General features: G+C 54.5%; 11 protein-coding genes across 11 annotated transcripts; 5 read left to right on the plus strand and 6 right to left on the minus strand.

Moving 5' to 3' along the window:
• Nucleotides 1-69: 69 nt before the first annotated feature.
• Nucleotides 70-3,371, minus strand: CAOG_04369 (hypothetical protein). Its single transcript, XM_004348147.2, has 8 exons — nucleotides 3,196-3,371; nucleotides 2,339-2,560; nucleotides 1,902-2,210; nucleotides 1,606-1,757; nucleotides 1,455-1,525; nucleotides 1,071-1,378; nucleotides 398-918; nucleotides 70-256 (listed from the first exon to the last, which is right to left on the minus strand). The coding sequence occupies exons 1-8, from the start codon at nucleotides 3,338-3,340 to the stop codon at nucleotides 215-217; spliced, it is 1,770 nt and encodes a 589-aa protein (XP_004348197.1). The 5' UTR covers nucleotides 3,341-3,371; the 3' UTR covers nucleotides 70-214.
• A 73-nt stretch (nucleotides 3,372-3,444) lies between these two features.
• Nucleotides 3,445-5,749, plus strand: CAOG_04370 (hypothetical protein). Its single transcript, XM_004348148.2, has 9 exons — nucleotides 3,445-3,494; nucleotides 3,603-4,188; nucleotides 4,335-4,455; nucleotides 4,552-4,643; nucleotides 4,727-4,891; nucleotides 4,969-5,093; nucleotides 5,197-5,239; nucleotides 5,328-5,406; nucleotides 5,528-5,749. The coding sequence occupies exons 1-9, from the start codon at nucleotides 3,478-3,480 to the stop codon at nucleotides 5,713-5,715; spliced, it is 1,416 nt and encodes a 471-aa protein (XP_004348198.1). The 5' UTR covers nucleotides 3,445-3,477; the 3' UTR covers nucleotides 5,716-5,749.
• CAOG_04371 (sds22-PA) lies at nucleotides 5,613-7,693 on the minus strand. Its single transcript, XM_004348149.2, has 8 exons — nucleotides 7,324-7,693; nucleotides 7,049-7,179; nucleotides 6,747-6,909; nucleotides 6,583-6,657; nucleotides 6,457-6,498; nucleotides 6,261-6,365; nucleotides 6,062-6,148; nucleotides 5,613-5,976 (listed from the first exon to the last, which is right to left on the minus strand). The coding sequence occupies exons 1-8, from the start codon at nucleotides 7,666-7,668 to the stop codon at nucleotides 5,797-5,799; spliced, it is 1,128 nt and encodes a 375-aa protein (XP_004348199.1). The 5' UTR covers nucleotides 7,669-7,693; the 3' UTR covers nucleotides 5,613-5,796.
• Nucleotides 7,672-9,400, plus strand: CAOG_04372 (histone H3-K4 methyltransferase). Its single transcript, XM_004348150.2, has one exon. It carries the CDS (start codon nucleotides 7,740-7,742, stop codon nucleotides 9,342-9,344), a length of 1,605 nt encoding a protein of 534 aa, XP_004348200.2. The 5' UTR covers nucleotides 7,672-7,739; the 3' UTR covers nucleotides 9,345-9,400.
• Nucleotides 9,352-11,021, minus strand: CAOG_04373 (hypothetical protein). The gene is made up of 4 exons (XM_004348151.2): nucleotides 10,077-11,021; nucleotides 9,820-9,963; nucleotides 9,628-9,727; nucleotides 9,352-9,516 (listed from the first exon to the last, which is right to left on the minus strand). The coding sequence occupies exons 1-4, from the start codon at nucleotides 11,005-11,007 to the stop codon at nucleotides 9,426-9,428; spliced, it is 1,266 nt and encodes a 421-aa protein (XP_004348201.1). The 5' UTR covers nucleotides 11,008-11,021; the 3' UTR covers nucleotides 9,352-9,425.
• Nucleotides 11,022-11,074: 53 nt separating this feature from the next.
• CAOG_04374 (dihydroorotase) lies at nucleotides 11,075-12,958 on the minus strand. Its single transcript, XM_004348152.2, has 5 exons — nucleotides 12,670-12,958; nucleotides 12,219-12,378; nucleotides 11,983-12,128; nucleotides 11,779-11,898; nucleotides 11,075-11,692 (listed from the first exon to the last, which is right to left on the minus strand). Exons 1-5 carry the CDS (start codon nucleotides 12,934-12,936, stop codon nucleotides 11,204-11,206), a joined length of 1,182 nt encoding a protein of 393 aa, XP_004348202.2. The 5' UTR covers nucleotides 12,937-12,958; the 3' UTR covers nucleotides 11,075-11,203.
• Nucleotides 12,959-13,197: 239 nt separating this feature from the next.
• On the plus strand, nucleotides 13,198-16,011 carry CAOG_04375 (peptide-N(4)-(N-acetyl-beta-glucosaminyl) asparagine amidase). The gene is made up of 3 exons (XM_004348153.2): nucleotides 13,198-13,250; nucleotides 13,407-13,527; nucleotides 13,643-16,011. Exons 1-3 carry the CDS (start codon nucleotides 13,216-13,218, stop codon nucleotides 15,950-15,952), a joined length of 2,466 nt encoding a protein of 821 aa, XP_004348203.1. The 5' UTR covers nucleotides 13,198-13,215; the 3' UTR covers nucleotides 15,953-16,011.
• Nucleotides 15,999-18,236, minus strand: CAOG_04376 (DNA polymerase delta small subunit). Its single transcript, XM_004348154.2, has 7 exons — nucleotides 17,920-18,236; nucleotides 17,572-17,693; nucleotides 17,119-17,481; nucleotides 16,938-17,024; nucleotides 16,600-16,838; nucleotides 16,371-16,498; nucleotides 15,999-16,257 (listed from the first exon to the last, which is right to left on the minus strand). The coding sequence occupies exons 1-7, from the start codon at nucleotides 18,212-18,214 to the stop codon at nucleotides 16,037-16,039; spliced, it is 1,455 nt and encodes a 484-aa protein (XP_004348204.1). The 5' UTR covers nucleotides 18,215-18,236; the 3' UTR covers nucleotides 15,999-16,036.
• A 37-nt stretch (nucleotides 18,237-18,273) lies between these two features.
• On the plus strand, nucleotides 18,274-19,616 carry CAOG_04377 (hypothetical protein). The gene is made up of 3 exons (XM_004348155.2): nucleotides 18,274-18,355; nucleotides 18,459-19,043; nucleotides 19,217-19,616. Exons 1-3 carry the CDS (start codon nucleotides 18,293-18,295, stop codon nucleotides 19,295-19,297), a joined length of 729 nt encoding a protein of 242 aa, XP_004348205.1. The 5' UTR covers nucleotides 18,274-18,292; the 3' UTR covers nucleotides 19,298-19,616.
• A 72-nt stretch (nucleotides 19,617-19,688) lies between these two features.
• On the plus strand, nucleotides 19,689-20,504 carry CAOG_04378 (polypeptide deformylase). Its single transcript, XM_004348156.2, has 2 exons — nucleotides 19,689-19,824; nucleotides 19,938-20,504. The coding sequence occupies exons 1-2, from the start codon at nucleotides 19,724-19,726 to the stop codon at nucleotides 20,425-20,427; spliced, it is 591 nt and encodes a 196-aa protein (XP_004348206.1). The 5' UTR covers nucleotides 19,689-19,723; the 3' UTR covers nucleotides 20,428-20,504.
• CAOG_04379 (hypothetical protein) lies at nucleotides 20,456-22,863 on the minus strand. The gene is made up of 4 exons (XM_004348157.2): nucleotides 21,649-22,863; nucleotides 21,362-21,580; nucleotides 21,025-21,251; nucleotides 20,456-20,919 (listed from the first exon to the last, which is right to left on the minus strand). The coding sequence occupies exons 1-4, from the start codon at nucleotides 22,327-22,329 to the stop codon at nucleotides 20,670-20,672; spliced, it is 1,377 nt and encodes a 458-aa protein (XP_004348207.2). The 5' UTR covers nucleotides 22,330-22,863; the 3' UTR covers nucleotides 20,456-20,669.
• Between the last annotated feature and the right edge of the window lie 51 nt (nucleotides 22,864-22,914).

A 22,914-nucleotide genomic window follows, 5' to 3' on the forward strand; every position in this document is an offset into this window, starting at 1 on the left:
GCAAGCCTCTGCCGTGTCGATGCCAGTCTGTGTTCTAGTCTGCAGCCTCTATGGCAGTGATTACGCTTGCGCGGATACTTCGATTTTCTTGCTGACCAACTCGACCCAGCAACACGGTGAATTATTCACATTCCTTGCAAAACACAACAAATTGACAAGACCGAAAGGAAAAACAAACAACACCACGCTTGTGGTGGCTCCAACCAAAGCTGGTTCAAGCGAACGGATTGGCGAAGGGGTCTGATGCAAAGTTCGACTAAAGTACGCAAAACATGGGATCAAGTGAGCCACCAACGACACCCGAACAAACAAGCAAACAACAACAACAACAACAACAACAAAAACCCCCGCCCAACTCAAAATTCAGCCCAAATTTCACAGCACATCAAAGACTCACCCTTTGTTGCTGTTGTTGTGGTTGCTGCTGCTGCGGCTGCCCGAATGGATTTGCTTGCTGAGGAGCGAACGGTGCGCCGAAAGGATTCGTGGATTGAGGCGCACCGAACGCCTGCTGCTGTTGTGGAACAGGCGAAAAGGACTGGCCAAACGGCTGTTGCTGTTGTGGAGCACCGAACGGTTGGCCGTAAGGCTGCTGCTGCGCCGCGAAAGGTTGAGCTGCAAAGGGTTGCTGCTGAGCTCCAAACGGCTGTTGCCCGAAAGGCTGCTGTGCGTAAGGCTGTCCAAAAGGTTGTTGCTGATACGAAGTTGACGGGGAGAAGGATTGCGCTGGCACAAACTGGGACGCGTTGTACGCAGGTTGCGCATAAGCTGTGGGAACGGAGCCTCGCGCGGCGGGTGCAACCTGACCGAAGCCAGACGGTTGTTGGCCATACACGGCAGGGGCCGACGGGCGAGAGGCAGGCATCGACACTGGCTGAGCGCCACCCTTGGAAGAGATGGGATCAAAGTCGTCAAGAGCTGCGCGAGTACAACGGTCAGAGTTGAGTTGAAGAGAGGTGAGGAAAACGAACAAACTCGCAAATGTCAAGCAACTACCCAAAAAAAAAAAAAAAAAAAAAAGCACAACATAACAAAAGCAAAAACTCCAATTCACCAGACAGGCTACGTACAGAGCAAATCGATTTGCTTGTTCAGCGATTGCTGCTTGTCGCCACCCAGCAGATCCGCGCGACCCGCAGGGCTAGCGGAAGGTCCCGGCGCGGGCGCGGTGCGAGGGGCCGCAGCGGAAGTTGCTGCAGCGGCTGCTGGCGGAGGAGGGCGAGCGGGTCCAGGAGCAGTCTTTTGATGGAAAGAGGCAAAGCCGCCACTGTTTCCAGTGCTTCCATTCGATGCCGACGGGGCGGCCGCATCGGAGGGAGCGCGAGGACGTCCGTTGAGCGGGAGCACAATGTCCGCCGCGACAGAGGAGCTAGCAGAGCTGTAAAACCCGCATATGAGTCGCTAGAACAACAAAGTTGAAACAACAGCAACACCAGCCCCCCCTTCTGACTTACGGAGCGGGAGTGGAGCGAATGTCAAAATTACGGACATGCTCCTCAAGCGCCTTCAACAAAGCGGTGGGTGCCTACCAGGAACACATCACCGACTGAGCATGCAAGCCAGCCATACATGGATTTTCATCGTGGAAGACCATTCCGTCCTTACCTGAGCGAGATCGGGGACTTCATCGTCGCTAATGATCTGGGAAATGCGAGCGAGCTCCATGAACTTCATCATGATGCCCGTCTCGTGCAGATACTTTTTGTAAATCTCCAAGGCTTCTTTTGCTCCGGTCTTGTCCAAATCGAAAAAGATTTCTGCACAAACGGGTTCAAGAGCAAAAAAGAAACAAGAAAAAAAAAAGCAAAAAAAAAGCGGATTAGCAAAATGGAAAAGAAATACGCCCGACCAAAAACGCCTTTACGCCCGACCAAAAACGCCTTCTCGTCATCACGACATACCCAGAATTCGAATCACATAGTCGTTCAGGACAGCATAGAGACGGATCAGGTCCTTCATCAGATAGACGAATGCAGCCGAAATGACATAGTTGTTCATTTCGTCCTCTCGCGCCTGCATTTCCAGGAGAGAGTCAACCAACACCTGGAAAGAATGCGCCTCCGAGAACAAGGCAGCCACTGGGAGCGTCTTGATGTGTTTCTCGGCGCTGGGGGCGCGGCGGATGGGGTCGAGATCGAGCTGCGAAAATGTGGCCACACGCGTCTCGAGGTAGCGAGCGTAGCGTCGGATGAAGCCGGACATGTCATATGCTGCGAAACGCCAAGACGCAGAAGAAACAAAAAAGGAGTATGGAACGAGCATCGTGACGTGTTGGTGTGAGCACGGCATGTTTTCAAAACAAAACAAATTTTGAAAAAGAAAATCTGCAGCGACGTACCTTGAGGGTTGCTCTTGTCGAGGAAGTTCAACACATTCAGATTGAGCCTCGCCTCGCCCAGGTACCTCGAGAAGCGCTCCTGGCCATCGCGCATGAGAATGTGGTAGACGATGAGTGTCTTGAAGACGGAGACCCAGTTCTTGGTTTGAAGGCGCTCGTGCAGCAGGCGCACAAGCTCATTCGGGCTGATGCCGCCCGAGAATGACAAGTGGTTGAGAATATCTGCGAGAGCCACAACACAAGACAAGACAGCATGCATGTCAGGCCAGGTCAGCGACGTGCACAGCGAAGAGGGACGGCAAATTTTGACGACATTTTGGAGGGCTCGATGCACCGCGCCTCTGTCGCTGAAACAGAGTTGTTGGCTTGGTCGGGTTTTGTTGTATCATTCGTTGACCGCGAAGGGGGCAGCTGGGCCTCAGCGTGGATGCGAGGCAGCAATCTTGTGTGAGCGGGCGATTGCGTTGGCTGGCTTTCGTTGCCTCCATCTCCACGTCCCTCTCCAAACCGGCAACCTTGTCACTCCATCAGCCCACTTTCTAAACAAGCGTGCCACAAGCAGCCCCCCCCCCCCATCGCCGCTCCCTACCTCCCTTCCCAAGCCACATCAAAAACACTGCCGAGATCGCCGCCTTTCCATTCAAAAAAGCCCAGTGTTGCCGCACTTTCCCGCAGTGGGGCACCGGCGCAGAGTTTTCAGAGCTCAGAGTGAAGAGCGAGTGTCTGCTGCACTCTTGCTGGCCATACGTCCAACAGCACGAAGCGCAGTCACACAAAGCTCACAACGCTCGGCTAAAATCCCGCTCCAATGCAAACTCCATACAAATCAAAATCAAAACACCATAACAAATACTGACTTTCGACGTGTTTGCGCTTCGGTGCGCAAATGTCGTTGTTGGTGGCCTTGACGACTGCGACGGCGATGGTGTCGCTGCCGAGGGAGTGCTTGACGACATCGACGCGGTCGGTCAGCGTGCCCATCACCGTGGTGCCCTTGCGCATGGTTTTGGATGGAATTGAATTGGGAAAAACGGAAGAAGACTGAATTTGCATTGTATTGCATTGGATTGAGCTCAAAGACAGTTGATCAATGTAATGCATTCAGTCGTTGTTGTTGATACTTTCAATTTCAAACCACCATGAGCGACCCGAACAGGTGAGTGGTTCAACGTTACAGCTGATCTTTGACGTTCTGACATCGGATTCGCGTGTTTCTCAACTCTTCGCGCTTCAATCCCGTGTTCTAACTCTGAATGCTCCGCAGCATGTTTGCGACCGAGACGTTCTCGGAGGACTACCTGGGCACGGTCGTCGGCGCGCTGGGCGGCTTGGTCGGCTCTGTGCAGCCTGTGGCTGGCGCGCCGTCCTCTGCAGCAGCAGCAGCAGCCGCTCCCATCGATGCCAGCATGGCGAACATGACTGGCGGGCTCCAGTTTGGCCCTGGATCCAGTGCAGGGACAGCGGCAGGAGGCTTTGGCAGCAGCGGCCATCCGTCGCCAGCCTCGTTTGGCTTTGGATTGACCCCGAGCGCCAGCGCCAGCAGCAGCAGCAGTGCGATGGCCATGGGTCGCGCGCCCGCTAGTTCGACTGGTGGTGCTGGTGCTGGTGCTGGTGCTTCAGGTGCTGCGGGCGGGTACAGCATGCCCGCCTTCCAGATGCCGCAGCCGATGATGGCCGCTCCCGTGCAGAACTTTGCGCAGGCTCGCCACCAGCAGCTCCTCCGCGAGCAGCAGCAGCAGCTGCATCTGCAACAGCAGCACCAGCTGCAGAAGGAGCAGGCGCGCGCCGCAGCGGGCAACAACGAGATTGACCACAACGATCTGCTCGCGGTCGCTGGCGTCGACGAAGAGGTGAGATCTCGCCTTCCGGAGCTCGACGATCGAGGGTTGGATGACTCACGGATGCGCAACTTTCTCGTTGATTTTTTGTTTTTGTTGCGGGTGTTGTTGTTGAAATTACTGGGACGTTTTGGGGCTTTTTGGCTGGATGGATTTAGGCTGAAAACGAGCTGCTGAAGCAATCCTTCACTCTGCGGCGCCCGGAAAAGGTGGTCGTCATCCCAGTGGAGCCGCAATTCATCAACAGGGAGAACATTACGCGAAAGGTCCAACAAGTTGGTAGGTGTTGAACGTTGGTGCGAGGCCAAGATTTGGCATCGTTCAGCAAAGCTGACGGATTTCTTGTTGTCCGACCTCTCCTCTTTCTCGCTTTAGCTTCGGCGGCTGGACTGTTCATTGAGGATCTTGACGTGAATGAGTTTTTGGGACATGCGTTGGAGCTCTATCTCCGGAACATCCTTGAGAAGGTACTGCTGCAGCGATTCCATTTCCTTGTCCGATTTGATCCAAAGTGCAGAAGCTCCTGCTCACTGAACATGCGTGAAAACAGCTCTTTGTGATTAGCGAACATCGCTATGAGGTCTTCCGAACCTTGTATCCGACTACAACGACTAGCGAGCCAAAGCGATTGCTGACGTTGCTCCAGCGAGTTGATGCAGCGCGCGAGGCTGCTCGGCAAGAGCATGAGCGCGAGGCCATCCTCCGTGCTTTCAAAGTGAGTGTGCTTGCTCATGTTTCAGCGCAGCATCTTGACAACACAGCTAAAATCATCTCACGTCTTGCTGCTCGCAGGATCGGAAAAATCTCGATGACGAGCAGCGCGAGCGTGCCAAACGCCTTCAAGCGGATGCCGACATTCGGAGTCAACAACGGCGAGCCAATCAGGCTCTTGCACAGGTTCTTCCAAAGTCAAACCGGTACGGAACTGCTGAAACGCGCAAGTTTTTTTTTTTTTTTTTTTTTTCCACTGGAAGTGGTGCATTTGGAAACTGACTTTTTCAATTCATTCTGCTCGAGCAGCCCGTCATTCCTGGACTCTGCCCGATCGTCCAATCCGCTGGGTGTAAGTACATTCACCAACGCGCTCCATCTCGAGTTGAGCGATCTGGCTCGTCAGGCGCTCACCCGGTTTTGGTTTCCCTTTCCTGCAGGACTCTGGCGACGGCGACGAGTTCGTCCCTGTGGGGGCAGACGGAACTGCACAAGCTGGCGCGAACCCCGACGTCAATGGTATGACCCGACCTTTTGTGGGGGGCATTCTGCAAAGAACTTTGCGCAATGTTCCAAAGTTCCAAAGTTGACTTTTTATGTTTCTGTTTTTTTTTTTGTTGTTGTTGTTTGTTGGTCGCAGCTTCACACATGAAACGCGCGCAAGCGTTCGACATGGCGCCATACCCACACACTGTGACTATCAAGGACCTGCTCATGTACATGAACGGGGATGCTCGCACCAAGCGAAGCCCGCTGTATTTCAAGGCATTGATTCGACAGGCAACTGTTGGCAACGCTCAACCAGAAGCGCCGCGATATTTGGTGTAGATGGCGCGAGTTTAATAGAGACGATTTTTCGATGTGTATTCCAGATGTCATTCGTGGTGGTTTATTGCACTTCCGCACAACTCAGTTTTGACGAATCGGAGTGGCGTCAACCTGGAAGACGGTAGGCAGAGCGAGCTTGACCTTTCGACGATAGGCGCTGTCTTTGGCGATCGGATTGCCTTCAAAGTACACCGTGCCAAGTCGCGGGCATGTGCGCAGAAGGTCGACGTCTGCCCAATTTTCCAAGCGGTTGTTGTTGAGCTGCAACCAAAAACAAAAATTGTTTTGGGTCATGAGCCATCACAAACACAAACGACCCATGTAAAAGCATGGCCAGACGACATACCCAGAAGTCTTCAAGGCTGACCAGATGCCCCACGTTGGCAAGGCGGGAAATGCGGTTGGAACCGACGTCCAAAATACTCAACTGGGTCTGAGAACGGACAAGGCGACGCAAAAACCGAAGTCTCGTGTGAGCTATACATTGTTTCCTTCCCTCTCCCCCCTCCCAATAGTCCCGCGCTTGACAACAGACGACTTCGTACGTTGGCATCCAATCCAGAAATTTCTTGAATGCCATTGTGACTCAGGTACAGCTGCTCCAACTGTGGCAGGTTGTCGAGGTTTTCAATCGTGACAATTCGATTGCTCTATCGGAAAAGGGGGGGGGACGATGAGTGCGATGTGAGATGTGATCTCTCGGACGGTGTTCACGCATTCAATGTGGAAAACATCGTGTACCTGCAAGCTCAAGCTCTCGAGATGCTGAAGATGACCAAGATTCTGTAGAACAGCCAAATCAAAGGACAGTCAGTGCCATCGCACCCGTTGTACTGTGCGAAACGATGCTTGAAGCCCAAACCATACCTTGATGGCAGTGATCTTGTTCTTGCCGAGATAGAGTTCCCGAATTTCGACAAGAGTGTCCAATCCTTGAATTTCCTGTTGACCAATTGCACGGTAATGGATTGAGCTGCAATTCACGCTGCTCTGAGCCAAGAGACCCACAGCAATACACTGCTCTAAGTTACTCGAATGTTGTTGGCGCCCAGTTCGAGCATGGTGAGCTTGGTGAGCGTTGACAGTCCTTCAATGACCTTGATTCGGTTTTGAGACAAGAAGAGCTTGGTGAGGTTGACGAGAGGTTCGAGGCCCTGGATGACCTTGATGTTGTTGAACGAGAGGTCCAAGATCCTGTGTCCAGAGAGGAGAAGGAGCGCGAGCCCACGCAAAAGAACCAAAAGTACGTCAGCATATGAAATCACTTTTTTTTTTTGGTTTGCTTGTTTGAGATACGGCCTTTTTGCGTCGTGTCTCTTGCATGTATACATACGTCAGATTGGTCAACGTAGAAATGCCCTCGATGGTGTCAATCTGGTTGTCGTAGAGATCGAGCTCTGTCAAGTTGGTCAAAGTGTCAATGCACTCGATGCGGCGAATCAAGTTTTGCTTGAGAACGAGGCTCTGTTCAACACCACGAGACCAGTCAATTCGATGAGTGCAATAGCGCATGCAATGCAATGGTGCTTGTCCTTTGTAGTAAGTAGGGGTCGCGATGCTCTGAGCGATTGAGGAAGAAAGGTGAAAATGGTCATTTTCGTTGAGTACCTCGAGGCTGGTGAAGCGCTCCAGCTGCTCCATCTTGCGAATGCGTGCATGGATGGCCTCGATCTCTGTGACGTCTTCCGGGAAGTCGACCCAGTCTGGCGCGTCGCTGGCAGCAGGCGAGCCGTCGTCCTTGTCCTCGACCTCCTGCTCGTCGTCGTCATCATCATCATGACCCACAGCAGCATCAGCATCGGCAGCAGTCTCGTGTGAATGCTGCGACAACGCTTTTGCTTCTGCTTCTGCCTTGGCCTTGGCGGCGTCCATCACGGCGAACGCGTCGATGGTCACTGGCGAGACGATCGCAGTGCGCTTGGCTGGCTGCGGATTCGATTCAGACGACGACATGAACCCCCTGGAACCGGATTGGAAAATAAAAGACTGAAACAGAAAGGAAAAAAAGTTGAATCGGCATTGTGATGAAAATGGTCGAATTTGCTCAGAGCTCAGTCGCTTATTCAAGGATGGAGCGAAACAACAAGCGACGACGACGTGAAGCCGAAGCCAGCGACGCTGAGCACGATGAAAGGACGACCGTGAACGAGTTCAATAACGATGATGGTGACGTCAATATCGAGGACGAGAACGAGCGAGATCGCGTCAAGCGTGTGCGCCTCATGGCAGCGAGCGTGGCGCCGGACTCGTGGAAGGCTGCTGCAATGCTACCCGACTCGAGCGACGACGACGAAGACGACGAGAACGATCATGATGATAAGGATGACGAGAACGAGAACGATGAAAGCGACGCCGAGGAGCAAGACCAAGACCAAGACGACGACGAGGATCAATCCGAATCCGAATCTGCAGCCGATCAAGAGGACCACACTGAACTCAAGGCTGACGGAACGCATGTCGTGCACTACAAGAACGGAAACACATTTACTGGAACAATCCGAGACGGCCTGAAACAGGGCCCTGGCGTGATGCAGTACCACGATGGCGTCGTTCTCACGGGAACCTACGTCGATGATCAGCTGGAAGGAGCCTCGCGGTACGACTACCCGGACAAGACATACGTGCTGTGCACCCACCACCGATCGAGACTGACTGGGCTTGCAACAGAGTACGATGACCAAGGGCGGCGGTTGCAACTGCGCCACCACAACAACAGCAACGATAACTCGGACGACAACGACGACGACGACGACAACGACGACGTTGAGATTCTCGCAACGACAATGTACTATGTCGATGGCGGCCGGCTCGATCTAGGACCCAATGTCACAAACAACGACGAGGAAGCTCAGTCGCCAGACACGTCTGCCACGGCCGCTACAGAGGGCGTTTGCGGCGGCGAGTACGATTTTCCAAACAGCGTGGTCACTCTGCGAGGCGACTGGCGACGCACCACGTTAATCTCGGCTCGGGCGTACGATAACAACAACAGGCCGTTCAATCCTGTCGCAGCGCGTCGCGAAATCACCTGCGCAGCACCCAGCACCTGCTTTGAGCCCGCACCCGAAAGCGACACCCTCTCTGCCAAATTCACGCGAACGTTCGCAACAGATGCGCACATTTGCGATGCCCCATTGCTGCCCGATCCTCACGAGTCGATTTTGGTGTACGTTGCGCCTTCGACTGTGCCAGGCGCGGGCGAGGGGCTGTTTGCCCGTGTCGACATTGCTCCTCGCACTGTGGTGTCGTTTTATCATGGCGTCCGCGTGTCTCATGCAGAGGTGGATGCTCGGGATTGGAGCGCCAATTCAAACACCATTTCGCTGGACGATACAGTCGTTATTGACGTTCCCGTCCCGTTCGACAACGTCAACTCGTACTGCGCGACGCTCGGCCACAAGGCCAACCACCATTTCCAACTCAAAAATGCCGAGTATGGGCTGTTCACCCACCCGCGGTTTGGGCTGATCAAGTGTGTCCAGGCGCTCGACAGGGCTATTCCAGCCGGCAGCGAAATCTTTGTCTCGTACGACTACAAGCCTGACCAGACCACCGGTGACGAACCTCAAGCACCTCAATGGTATCTGGATCAGTATCATGAGCACATGAAGATTCAGGCGGGGCGCTAGTGCCGAGTGAGGCAAGAGATGGTTATTTTTTTGGTTTAATAAATGCAATCAATCGAAATTCCACAAGTCCATGCATGTTCACTACTTTCCATATCGCTGCTCGCATTTGCTATACAAGTGAAGCAAGTGAATGAACATGGCGTAATTCCAATACTCGAGGTCGCGAATGTGGCTGTTGTAGGCGGGTGTTTTGTTTTGTTTGGCAGTATTCGTTGAGGTCAGGATGAGTTGAAAACACAACACAACACACATAGGGGGGGGGGCGCACAGAATGGAGACTCACAAAATTTCAGTCACTCGGATGTGCCAGGGTAGATACCCGACCAGCGAATGAGTGCGACCAATTTGGAAGAGCAGTTCCGGTTCTGGCAACGGAATCATGTCTGAAAAAACGAGCAACAAATGGTCAGATGAGCGCTCAGCGACCTCCTTCAATGCAGCATTGTGATTATTCGGGTAAGGCGCGTGCACGGACCTTGCATTAAACTCGTAAACCGAGGCACATCAATCTCGCTGAGCTGCAGCTTTTTCGATTGCACTGACTTGGCCAGATGCAAGGCGACATCTACTATTGGTGTTCGTCCGTCCATGGGTGACAGAATATACACAACAGGGCGATCTGCGACAAAGCACACGAAGAGCAGAGTCAGAACAAAGACATCCATCCAAAAAAGGTACGAGCAATTTGTGAAGCAATGTGCACAACACTACCTGTGCAAAAAGCAAGCGCACCTTTTGCCAATGCAGCATCAGAGTCCGTTGAGCTAATCTGAATCGAGACGGCCAACTCGCCCGCATTCAAGTCCTCGGCAACGGTTCGACGGAGGGCTGCCGACAATTCCATTTCGTGTGATTTGAGGATGCCGCCGTCGTCAAACACTGAGACATACCGGGCGCCGGCACCAATTGCCCAGGCGGCGGCGTCTGCCAGCTGCTCGATGGCTGCGGAATTGATGTTTGAGTGCAGTGATTCGTTCCCGTCTGCCGAGCAATTCTGACTAGCATGGCTGTGGGCATGGCTGTGCGGCTTATCAGCTGGAATCGAGGTATTTGGGCTGGGTGTAAGCGAGGTAGTCGCGGAAGTAGGACATGTCAGAGTTGAGATCGAGTCGCCTCGTCGCTCTCCAGCAGCAGCAGCGCCAGAGTCCAGCAGCAGTTGCTCCTTGTGCACGACAAATGCAATGTGGACTGGCAGTTTGCCCTGGGCAGCGATCGCCTGGACGTCGGCCTTCAGCTCGGCGAGCGATCCAGGACCAGCGACGCCCACCGCCACCGCCGCCGACGACGACGACGACGACGACGATGCGGCGCTCTTGGCAGTCGAGTTTCGCAGCGAGAGACGCGCGACGGGCGATGAGAACAGCAGCGACTGGCACAAGAGGCGCAGTGCCAGCTCAGCGAGTCTGAAACCCGTGCTGAAGACGGATTGCCCAGCAGCAGCAGCAGCAGCAGCAGCAGCAGCAGCAGGCTCGGCGGCAGGTGCCTGATGAGTGGTCGTCGTCTCGGTCGCAGCAGCAGCAGTAAGTGGCCCTGCTGGGTGGCTGGAGTGAGTGTGCGCGCGGGTGATCTCAGACACGTGGAGCAAGTCCGACAGCGAGACGCAGGCGGAAAGCGTCGTGTGGCAGAGGCGGAGCGTGCCGCCGTACAGCGCAGACAGCAGCATCAGCAGGCGGACTGGACTGGACTGGATTGAGAAAAATAAAATACTGTACAACTGGATCGAAAAAAAGGGGGTCACTCTGGAGATTGAGATTTGCATTCACAAACAAAAGGGTGTTCCAGGCTGAAAACACAAACAAAAAGGCTGACACCCGCCGATACATACAGGACACACAGAAACAACACACAAACACATCCGATCAGGCAAGTCGCCAGGGCAGGGTCTCGCCGGCTTGGAATGGAACAACCGCGGGTTGGGCGGCGCTGGCATCGCCGTAGCTCAGCTCGCTTTCGACGGTCAGAGGCTCACGCACGAGCGTGACGGTGTCGGTGCTGGGCTTGGCCTGGTAGAAGCGGTTGCCGTTGTCGCTGGTGAAGGCTTGCAGCTTGTCGAGCGCGTTGTACTGCTCAAAGACGGATGCCAAGTACGGCAGCACGTGCGGTTGCGTGTAGACACCCGCGCAGCCGCTGGCACACTCCTTGGTCGAGCGAGGGTGCGGGGCGCTGTCCGAGCCCAGGAAGAACTTGGGGCTGCCAGACAGAATGGCGTCCCACAAGGCACGGCGGTCGCTCGGATACTTGGCCACGGGCTTGCAGTAGTTGTGGTTTTTGCCAGCCCAATCGTCGACAATCAGCGACAGATGGTGGACGGTCACGGTGGCTGCGACCGTGTCACCAAGCTCAAGGACCTTGAGGCAGAAGCAAGAAAAACAAAACGGTGAGGCAAAAGGAACTTGTGAGCAACAGGATGATTGAACGAGTTTGTGACTTTTACCTTGCGCACAGCAGCGCCAGTGGTCACATGCTCGAGAACGATGCGCAACTTGGGAAAGTCACGGTGGAGCTGCTCCAGGTGCTTCAGGAAGTGGACCTCGGCGTTCATGACACAGATGTCCTGCGGCAAAAGTTGAAAGGGGAAGAGTAAGATTCTGGATTTTTTTTGTTTTCTCTTGTCATGCAAGCTGCTCAATGCACTCACATCCTTGGGGTTGCTGGGCACTTCGCCGTGCAGGTTGAGAACCATGTTGGTCTCTTCCATCGCCTTGAAAACGGGGTAGTAGGCAGTGTAGCTCTCAATACCGCTTTCCGAGTTGGTGGTGACTCCGCGGGGATAGGACTTGACGCCTGCAAGAACAACGACGCATCAGACTCACAACACAGCTCGTACCCATCTGGAACAAAAAAAAAGGGGGCAACATGGTCATGTTCTGCTACCTTTGATGCCAGCCGCGGCAGCCTTGCGAATTTCGTCAGGCGTGATTTCCGGGCCAAGATACAGCGTCATCCAATAATCCACGGATGCGTCGATTTGCTCGAGCTCGCGCTTGTATGCAAGTGCTTGTTCCGTCGACGCGATTGCCGGCTTGAGGTTGGGCTGGTGTCAAAATACAAGAAACATTCGGTTGGGTGATGAGTGCATCCGAGTTGAAAACCCGAGCTCGATCAACCCAGTGAACACGATGAGACACATCATGCATTGTGACCATCCGAGTGAGTGCGGATGCGACCTGGCTTCTTCCTTCTATTGAGCCCCCCTTTGGCCCTTTGTGTCGGCGATGTGTCCCGTTTCGTTTCGTGCTCAATGACCTTCGAGGTCTTCCAATGTTCCTCCCAGTCTGCTGATACCTGGATCTGTTGCGAGCTTGCTTCCATCTTCAAACCTTACCATGACGAGGACCCGCACGACGCCACCGCGGCGGATGTGAGGGACGACCATGCGCATGAGGTCGCCCTGGCGCAGGTGGACGTGCAGATCGGCCGCAGCAGGCAGCGTCAGTGTCGTAGCAGCAGTCGGAGCTGGAGTGAGCGACATTGCACGAATGGAGATGGCTGATGAGGTTGACGATGCGACAGAGGCACAGGCAGTGGACAAGGTGGTGGTGCGCGAGACAGCAGAAGGCAATCGCAGCAGCAGCAGTGGCCGAAGAAGCATGCAACAACAAAGAGAGACTGAGACAAAAGCAAAATAGAAGAACTGACGACGTGAATGGCATAGTCAAGAATTTGTAACAGTTGAACATTGACCTCGGTCAAGAGTGTCAGGGGATAGCTCAACTTTTTCGACGAGTCGTTCAATGTAATCGGATCAGAGACCAGGTTGATGGGTCATCCGCTTCAACATGCTTCCATGTACTGATTGTGCTCGTTGTAGTAGCAGTCTGATAATCTGAACTTCACTTTGCCAGTCCTCAATCCTTGTTGTCAATTCAAAATGGTCAAGCTTGTGATTGTCTTCAAGAACGAAAAGTAAAGCAAAATCACCCACCCCCCAGAGTAGTGTGACTGGTCCATCGCATATCTGGGTCGTGTGATGACGAGTTGGTAATGTACTTGTAATGCTTGGCGCAACAGCTCGGTTGCTCAGATTTCGGCGTTTTGTCCCGTTTTGTGAAATGCCTTCAGTTTCGAGCTCGAGGCGGACGAGCACGACTCTGTCACCGTCTTCCGCACGCAAGTGTACTCTGTCACTGGAGTTGAGCCAGAACGCCAGATCCTGGTCGGCATTGGCAACAATCCAGCCCAGGTAAAGCTATGAAGGAAATGAAGGGAGCCCAATATGAGGTCATCAAACACTCGCTCGGGCTTCAGATTGGCGTTCCGAGACTGACGTTGACGTGGACGGTTCTCGATTCTTGTAGGAAGAAGACTTGCTGTCCAAGCATCGAGTGACGAACGGGCAGCGCATTCTGCTGATGGTGAGGCCCGGACCGCCGACCCAATCTGCGTCCCAACCTACTGCTGCTGCTGCTGCTCCTGCTCCTGCTGCTGCCCCTGCTCCTACCCCTGCCGCTCCTGCTCTGACGGCGCACGAGAGAATGGCCCAGCAGCTGGCTCAGCGGTTGACGCAGCAGCTCGCTGCCAACAACCACAACCCGGCTGGCTTGACGGAACTCACCCGTCGCTGCGAATCGTTCGCGAGACACGTCTACTATTACGAAGAGCCCGCCACACGCGACGCCGCGCTGGCAGTCATTCCAGTGCAGCTGCTAGAGCAGCGGGCACGCGACGCGGAGCAGAGTGGAGATGAAAAGCGGCAGCCAGACGCACGCGACGAGTTGCTGCGTCAATTGCTGCACTGGTTCAAGACGGAATTCTTCACCTGGGTGAACAGCGTGCCCTGTGAACGATGCGGATCGACAGAGACCCAAAATGCAGGGGCCGCGCGTCCCAACGCCAGCGAAGCGGCAGACCTGGCCGGGGTGGTGGAGATGCACCAATGCCGCCAGTGCACGCACGTCTCGCGCTTTCCGCGATACAACCACCCCCGCAAGCTGCTCGAGACACGCCGTGGCCGCTGCGGAGAGTGGGCCAACTGCTTCACCTTGTGCTGCCGTGCGTTGGACTTTGACGCGCGCCACGTCCAGGACTGGACCGACCACGTCTGGACCGAGGTGTACTCGAACGCGCGCCGACAATGGCTGCACTGCGACCCCTGCGAGAACGCTCTCGACACACCGCTCATGTACGAGACTGGCTGGGGCAAGAAGCTCTCGTACGTGATTGCCTTTTCAAAGGACGAAGTGCGTGATGTGACGCGCCGCTACACCCGCACCTTTGATCTCCCTGAAGGCGTGCGCTCCCGGCGCACGCTCTGCGACGAAGTTGCACTTTCTAGTGTCGTCGCACGTTTGGACACGCAGCAGAAGACCCGGATGCGCATCACTGCAAACAGTCCGCGAGCGCTCGAGCTTGCCAGTCGTGCAGCTGCCGAGAACCAAGAATTGGCCGGCGTGATTGCGGTGCAAGCCACACGTGCGCTCAAGAGCGAAGAGCTGCGCGGAAGGCAATCCGGCTCGCTTGGGTGGAAGCTCGCGCGAGGCGAAATGGGTCTGCCTGCACCTTCAGCTCAGCTTTCCACGCAGATCGGCGCAGTGGTACCCACGCCGTTTGCAGGCTGTCTCCTTGTTGCTAGCGAGCGCAACATTCTGCGCTACGACATTACCGAGACGGGCTCGTGGACGCGCTGGGTGTGGCGAACTGTGCCTGACTCGCCGAAAGGAAAGGCCTCGCTCTCGCTTGTCGTCCGCCATGCGTCGGGTGACGGCGCTGCGATCGCAAGTACAGCAGCAGCAGCAGTGGCGGTAGCAGCCTCCTCCTCCTCCTCCTCCGAAGGTGATTTGCCGAATGGTGCCACCGTACTTGCCGTCTACTCTGAGCTTGGCCAAGTTCTCAACCTGGCCACGCTCAAGCCGTTCACCTCCAACTACACGTTCTCTCGTGCGGCGCGTGCAATCTTCTCTCCACACGACGGGCATTTGCTCGTGAGCGATGCTGGCGCCGACGTGATTGTTCGGTTTGATGGCATCACGGGCGCGTTCAAGGATGTGTTTGCGAGAGGTACCAGCTCTGTGCCACTGTCGTGTCCGCTCGGCATGGCCTTCTCGGCCGACCAGGAGCGACTGCTAGTTTGCTCCTCGAAAACCAACACGATTGTCGCGCTGAATGCACGCACCGGCGCCCCTCTCTCGGTTCTTGCCACGGGTGCTTTGTTGAGCGCTCCTTCGAATCTCGTCGTCACATCTTCTTCTTCTTCCTCCTCCTCCTCCTCCTCATCTTCCTCGACCCAGGCAGGATCGGCAGAGGATGGCCATCCGGCGGACGCGCTGTTCGTGACCAGCAAAGGTGCCAATTCGTTGGTTCGTTTTGTCGCCTCCACTGGCCGAGGGCTTGGAACTGTCGTCTCTTGCCCGCAGCCGCACGACGTTGTTTTGCTGCCCTCGGGTGTGCTTGCCGTCTCGAGTTTCGCGTCTGACAAGCTCATGTTTGTTGATGCGACGCAGTACGCCCAGGCCTCGAGCTCGTCTGAACAACCCAATGCAGCACTTTTGGCCACCATGGAGGCCATCAAGGCGCCGAGTGCAATGGCATTCTTGCCACTGTCAGCAACTTCCCGAGATTGCGCCTCGCCACGAGACCGCAGCGCCTGCACCACGCCTGTGGTTCACTGATTTTTTGCTTGTGCTTTCCAAATGTGCAGCTTGCGTGGAAATAAACGCACTACTCAATGTTTGTTTTATTTCGTCGCCAACTTTTCAGGGAATAGTTCGGAAGCACACCGGCGTGCACTCCAACGTGACGAGATTCAATAATACAATGGTCTGGGTCGTGGAGAATGTTGGGATGAGCACCAAGCGCACCGATTGCCCGTCTTCGCCCTTGAGCACACTCGTCGCAAACTCTGGTTGGTTGGCCGCAAAGTAGACGTGCGGTGAGCTTTCCAAAATGAACGGGTCTGCGTTCAGCGGGAAGCATGCTAGTTGGAGGGCAAGATACGGCAGTCACAAAACCAGACAACAGAGTGAGCAAAAAAAAAAAAAAAGAAAGGCAAATCTTGCGGGACAACATTGCACTGCCCCGCATGTGTACCGAGGGTGTCTGGCGCTGTTGGGGCCAGGTGTCGGCCCTGCAGCGTATGCTCAAGCAAAGCAAGGCGGTCGTCGCCAATCTGAAACTTGATCATGTCATCGATGGGCTGGCCCGACGTGCCCATGATGCTAGACACAATGATCACAGCAAAGCAAAGCAAACAAACGGGAATGGTGAGAATCACATCACGGTCAACAGCACCGAGTCCAAAAAACAGTTCCTAACTCACTGCACACCGTCAACTGCAACATGATATGGGTTGGGGACTGTCTGGAATGTTTGCAAGGCATATGCACGTGGGAAAAGACAACGATGAAGGGGCTGCTGCGGCAAAATGTGGTTGGTCGGGTCGAGTGGTCCTGACATGACATCCACGGGACAGGTTGACGCAATGTTGCTCAGGATGGAGTCGAGTTGCTGCGTCGTCTGGAGACCCAGCGAGACTGCGTTGCGGGCCATGTACTTTGGCTAAACGTAGACCCGGAGCGAATCAACCAGTAGTGGTGAGAACAAAAGTCAGTCCAAATCTCACAAGCCGAGAGACCAAAAGCAACAAGCAGTACATACCTTGGACGCCTCTTCCAGCTCTTTTTGATTAAACAGACTATTTCCTGCCACAACTACCCGCACCACGCTTGCTGCAAGGTCTTTGTTCTGTTTTCAATAGCGAGCAAAAAAAAAAAACCAAGTTGGTCCAGAGCAAACTCTCACTACACACACACAGTTGCAAAGTACGATGGTCTCTCACCAATTCTCCGCCCAGATTACCGCACAGAAACTCGGACAAGAGCTCGAGCGCGAGCGGATCCTGGTCGGATTTGCCGAGTTCGAGCCCAGACACGATCGCAACATGCGGATCCAGCTCATCGCCGCGCATGCGCGAAGCAGTGTCCAACGCAGGTTGCGGCGCCGGGCCAGCCATCAACCACTCCTCGACGACAAACTCGCCACCAGATTGCTCAGTGCCAAGCACAGCAACAACGTCGCCAGTCACCAGCTCGCTCGAGGGAAAGTTGCCGCCGAGTCGGACGCGCCCGGACGAGTCTTCCAATACGATAAAGTCGTCGTCCGACGTGTACCTTGCTCGAGGAGGTTGTGGCACGAGATCGCGCTAAAAGACGAACAACAACAAGCACAAACAGGTTTCGATGTCAGTACTCAAAGACGAAAGGATTGAGCGCCGGTTGTCCAACTTTGTTACCTCCTCTGCGATTTCCTTCAAGATGCTTGGCTTGAGTGTCATTTCCTTGTACAAGGTGCCAACAGCGAAGCAGCGCCTTCCGATTTCGAGATGCACGAGCTGGTTGACGAACGACGGAGCTGCTGTTTTATGTTGTGTTTTCGGAAGAAGACGAGCAAGACCGGAGCACCAATGAGAAATTGCACAATACAATGACCAAATGGATGGACAGACGGGGAAGACTCGAGCAAGACGGCTGGGAAGGACGAAGAAGATTCTGGCGGGAAAATCGGTGTAGAATTCCCGCCAAAAATCCATCCATTGCAAGCAACAACCATCTCATCTCGTCTCTCCGTCGCTGATGCTCACGGAGTCCTGCGGCGGGCTTGGTCCAGCGATCCTGTGCACGCTTCAGCACAATGGGCTTGAGCGCATGGAGGCGGTCAAAGTAGATGTGCGAGTACTGGCGCTCAAACAGGCGCTGCTGGGTGACTTGGAAGCGCTCGTTGAAGCTCGCGTAGGACGCCTCTGCGCGCCGCTCCAGCTGTCCGTTGGCTGTGTCTGATGATGATGATGATGCCGATGCCTGTTGTGCAGGATGGTGCTGGGAGAGCAGGCTTGCGAGCAGACCTGCGTCGTAGGATGTCGATGTATCCATCTGCATTTGTGAATTCGGTGATACAACAATACCAAGAGTGAGATACTGCAGTCTTGCTTTTTTGTCTTGTATTTAGACTACTCGATGTCAATCTACCATGAGAAGCAATCCATGCAACTCTGCGCAATGCACGCCATCAACAACATGGTAACTCATCCCAATGCATTGTGATGGACTGTTCTTCCAACTAACGCCTCGTCTGACTATTGCGTGTTCGTACTGAATGACGTGGTTGGTCTGTGTTTGGCAGATGCAGCAGCAGGTGTGCACACGAGCCGACTTGGAGCAGATTGCAGCTGGACTTCATGCCACGACCTGCGACGCTGCTGCTGCTGCTGCTGCTGTTGCCGCAACGACGACGACGACGACGACTTCAACCGATGACAATGACTCGACGATGACAAAGCCCGACTCCATCTCGTGGACGGAGCGCATTGGGCGGTGGTGGGGAAATCCGCATCGCTCGGTGCTCGGGACTGGGAATTACGACGCGAACGTCCTCGCTGCGGCGGTCGAGGTGTTTATGGGCATGGAAGTCAAGTGGTTTGATGTCAGGAAACCCGTTCGAGAGATCTGTCTCGAGGCAGAGGTGGACCAGCGAGAGGAACAGCTCGTTTCAAGAAGCACCGCGGCCAGCCACAGCAAACCGTCGTCCGCCCTAGGCGAGGGCAGCCAGCGACAGCCACCACGTCCGTTTGGCATCTTTGTAAACATTGACCGTCCATTCCTGGCGTTTGGCGCACGGCACTGGTTTGCGGTTCGGGAAATCGCTGGCGTTTATTACAACTTGGATTCGACGCTGGACGAGCCCGAGGCGTTTGCATCCGTCGACGAGGTGACAAGCTGTTGTAGCAACGTGCTGGCGTTGGCTGGCATGCTGGCTTTGGCTGGGCTGATGGAGGTGGCTGAAGCGAGAAGGCGTACTGACTTGCTGCTCGTTTTTTTTTTTGTTTTTTTTTTTTGGTTGTTTGTTCATGACGATCGGTGTGGCTGCTGGTGTCATTCCAGATCTATGAATTTTTGCAAGAGCTCGTTCATGTCAAGCGTGCGCAGCTGCTACTCGTGCGACCGAGAGCGACTGCCAAGTAGCGATTGACAAGCATTTTTGAATTGTGGTGCTCGTTCGACTTGAGCGGGTTTTCACCATTTGAGCACAGAGCACTGAGATCCGAGCACTGAGACTTGAGCCATGAGATCCAGCATCTGAACTGCTGTATGATACGCCAGCACTACGCAGACCTGAGCCATGAGCCGGAGATCTGCGCACGGAGGCCGGAGGAGCTCTGTCTGCAGCTTTGAGCTCTATATTGAAGCATGAGACTCAGAGACCTAGAAGCACCAAGCTTGGCAGCTCTACGTTGGCAACCCTTGCCAACAACAGGATGTAACAAATACAACTTCTAAACGATGATCAATCCACTCTTGGTCGAGCTATGCTTCTCTCAGACCTCTCCATCTTTTGCCTTGTTTTTGCAGTCTTCTTTCAATCTTCACCTTATTGTTGAGCGTGCGCATATGTTGCTGAGAGCGCTGCGCTACTTGAGCTTGCTGCCAGAGCATCTGCGGCACCGCGGACTGCTCGCGATCGGAGAAGACTCGCTGCGCCTGCCATCTCGGTAAACAGCAAACGACTCTCCAATCTCTTTGCAATGGTGGTCAGCGGAGGAAGAGGCGGCTCGCCATGCCCAGGTTGGCTTTGATGACTGACCGACTGGTCTGAAAATCACAGGCAAGTCTCGCTCGACGAGCTGCGCAGCTCAGCCACACAGGCATTGATTGACCGCATGATTGCCACGATGCGGCGGACGGAGGGCGTCGGGATTGCGGCAGTCCAGCTGGGCGACAACCGCGCGATCGCGTGCATCGAGTTCACTGCAAAGCACTTGGCGGAGGCGACCCCAGAGATGGCCGCGACGCACAAGATGGAAGCAGTGCCACTCACAGTCATGGTCAATCCGCGCGTGCTCAGGGCGAGCAGCGATCTGGTCGAAGGCGCAGAGGGCTGTCTGTCCGTGCCTGGGATGCAGGCGATCGTCTTCCGGCCGAGACACGTCGCGATTGACTGCCTGGATCGCAACGGCGCACCGCAGACACTGAAACTCAGTGGCTGGAGTGCCCGCATTGCCATGCACGAGGTCGATCATCTTAAGGGCGAGCTATTTACCGATAAAATGGAGCGGAAAAGCCTCGCCGTCATGCACAAGTGGCTGCACTGGTGAAAATCGCATGTACAGTACTGTAGAGCTGGTCATAATAGTCATAGTTTTAATAATCATGGAGATGGTATCATGGGAAACACAAGAGATGTTGTGGATCAATCCTGCACAACAGAAGCCAGAAGAGAGGTGCGGCAAACCCTAAAACCCCAATTCGAATTGGTTTTGTTAACTTGAAAGAAAAAAAAATAGCAAAGGTCGTTTGGTCACCCAAGTGAGCAAGAGTTCCAAAGGAACCACGGCACTCACAAAAAGGCGCTTGATGCCGAGGATGACGACGATGAATATGAGGAGGACGAGGAAATGGACGAGACATCCGCTCCCATCATCTCCTTGCGAGCTTTCTTTCGGGCACGGCGAAGCTGTGCTAGCATTTCGGCCTTTCGGTGAAGAGCGGCGCCTACTCGCTGCAACTCGTGCGAAATCGTCAGCGCGCTAAGCACCTTGCCAATCGCCCGTTCCTTTTCGAGCACCTCGCTCATGTCGCTGTACTCGCTGTTGTCAATCGAGGAATGTGCGAGGAAGGTGAGCGTCAATGCACAATGAAAAGTTCTTCAGCACAAATAGGAATCCTTGCTTGCTGGTTGGCATCAAACTTACAATTGAAGTTGCCCGCACTCGGCCTCCATAGCGGCGATCACTCCGTCGAGGTCGCTGGGATGTAATGGCGTGTCAAAGCTTGCCATTGCCGGAACCTGCGGTGATTTGTGGGTGGGTCCGGCGGCAAGTCGACCCTCCGCGGCCCTTTCCAGATTGCGTGCGGACAGCAGAGTTCGCAACACGTTATCATGCGCAGTCCGAAGCTCGTCCGAGGACAGTACCGATGTCTGAGGTAAGGCAGCAAGTTGAGAACAAATGATTTGTCAGCAATCAGTGAATATAAAACTAAAAAACAGAAAAAAAAAAAAAAAAAAAAAAAAAAACACCAAGGACGAACCTGATCAGTTTCATCAGCAGGTTGTGGAATCACACCGTGAGACAGCGATGCACCCGGAGCAGTCGGTAGTTGCTGCTGTTGTGCGTTTTGAGGAGGAGAATGTTGCTGTTGTTGTAATTGCTGCTGCTGTTGTTGTAATTGCTGCTGTTGCTGCTGCTGCATTTGCTGAAACTGCAACTGATAACGCTCTTGAGTTTGCTGCAACAAAGCGACATCGCGCTACCCATAAGACCAAAATCAGGGTGAGTTGGCAAGAGTTTTCAATGGACAACACCAAAAACACTCACCTCAAGCCGCTGGACTTTTCGCGACTCCTCTGCAAGCTGCTCGAGGACTTGGGGATAATTTGTGGCAGCCTGCTCTTGAGCGGGCATTGCGATGGGCCTCGTAGAGCCGGCAGCTCCGTTTTGTGGATTCTGAACAGGTGGGGCAACAGGAATGTGTTGCTGCTGTGGCTGTTGCTGCTGTTGTGCCTGCTGTTGTGGCTGCTGTTGTGGCTGCTGTTGCTGAATTCGTGGCACATCCGGCGTTGTACGCGGGGTGGGACCGGCTGCTCCATACGCGTGTTGGTACGCCCGCTGGCCCAGCTGAGCTGGCTGATCCCCTCCAATCGGACTAATCACCCCTCGAGGCATTGCTGAGGGCTGAGCCGCTCCGGCGTTTGCCCGTGTGTTGCGCTCCACCAAGGTCGGGGTGTACATGGCTTCCGAGCGTCCCAGCGGCGGCTGCTGTTGCAGCTGCTGGCGAGCATAACTTTCAGGCGCGAGATACACGCCGGCCTCGTAACCACGGTCAAACAAACCTGGCCGCGCAAGAGCAGACTCGAGTGTGCACGGTGCAAGCTTGAGCTGACCCAGTGATGCCAGGATACGCGCAGGCGCCTGTCGGCTTGCCTCCAAGAGCTCGAGCTTTTCCTTGAGCGCCGCAATCGCGTCAATCACCGCTGTGTTCCAAGCAATTCGACTCATTGGTGTGAGTTCCTTGTCAAAGAAGCGTGGACTTTCCACTTTGGGCTCCACTTTGTTTCAAAAAGTCAAAACGCTTGTCTCAGCTCAGCGCAAAGAAACGAAATTTGAATTTTTGGCGCCTTTTTTGCTTCATCTTTTTTGGCCTTTTTTCTTCGATTCGGTCCTGGCGTTGAAACGTCGTTCCCCACTCTCGTTCAAGCCACAGCAAAACAACCAAACAGCAACAATGCAACAGTATCGAGTGGATGTACGCTGTGTCTCGGGCGTTGAGACGGAGAGCGATGGCAGCGGCGGTGGCGATTCAACTCGACGCAGCAGTGGCTTCTGCTGATACTGATACTGCTGCTGCTGGTGATAGGCCTCGGGCGACGCATACGAGCCAAGCGACGCAGTGTACGGTGACGATGATGCAGGCGATGCGCTCGGCGTCGAGAACCCCGCTGGACCAGCAGCAGCAGCAACAGTGGTGGAATAAGCTGCCGTAGTCCAGCTGGAAGGATGATGAGCGAGCATTGAGAAAAACTTAGGGAAAAAAAAAAAAAAAAAAGATTGACTGAGACGCAAAGCATTCATGTAGATTGTTAG

Source organism: Capsaspora owczarzaki (genome assembly GCF_000151315.2).
Source record: "Capsaspora owczarzaki ATCC 30864 unplaced genomic scaffold supercont2.6, whole genome shotgun sequence".
Taxonomy (NCBI): Eukaryota; class Filasterea; order Ministeriida; family Capsasporidae; genus Capsaspora; species Capsaspora owczarzaki.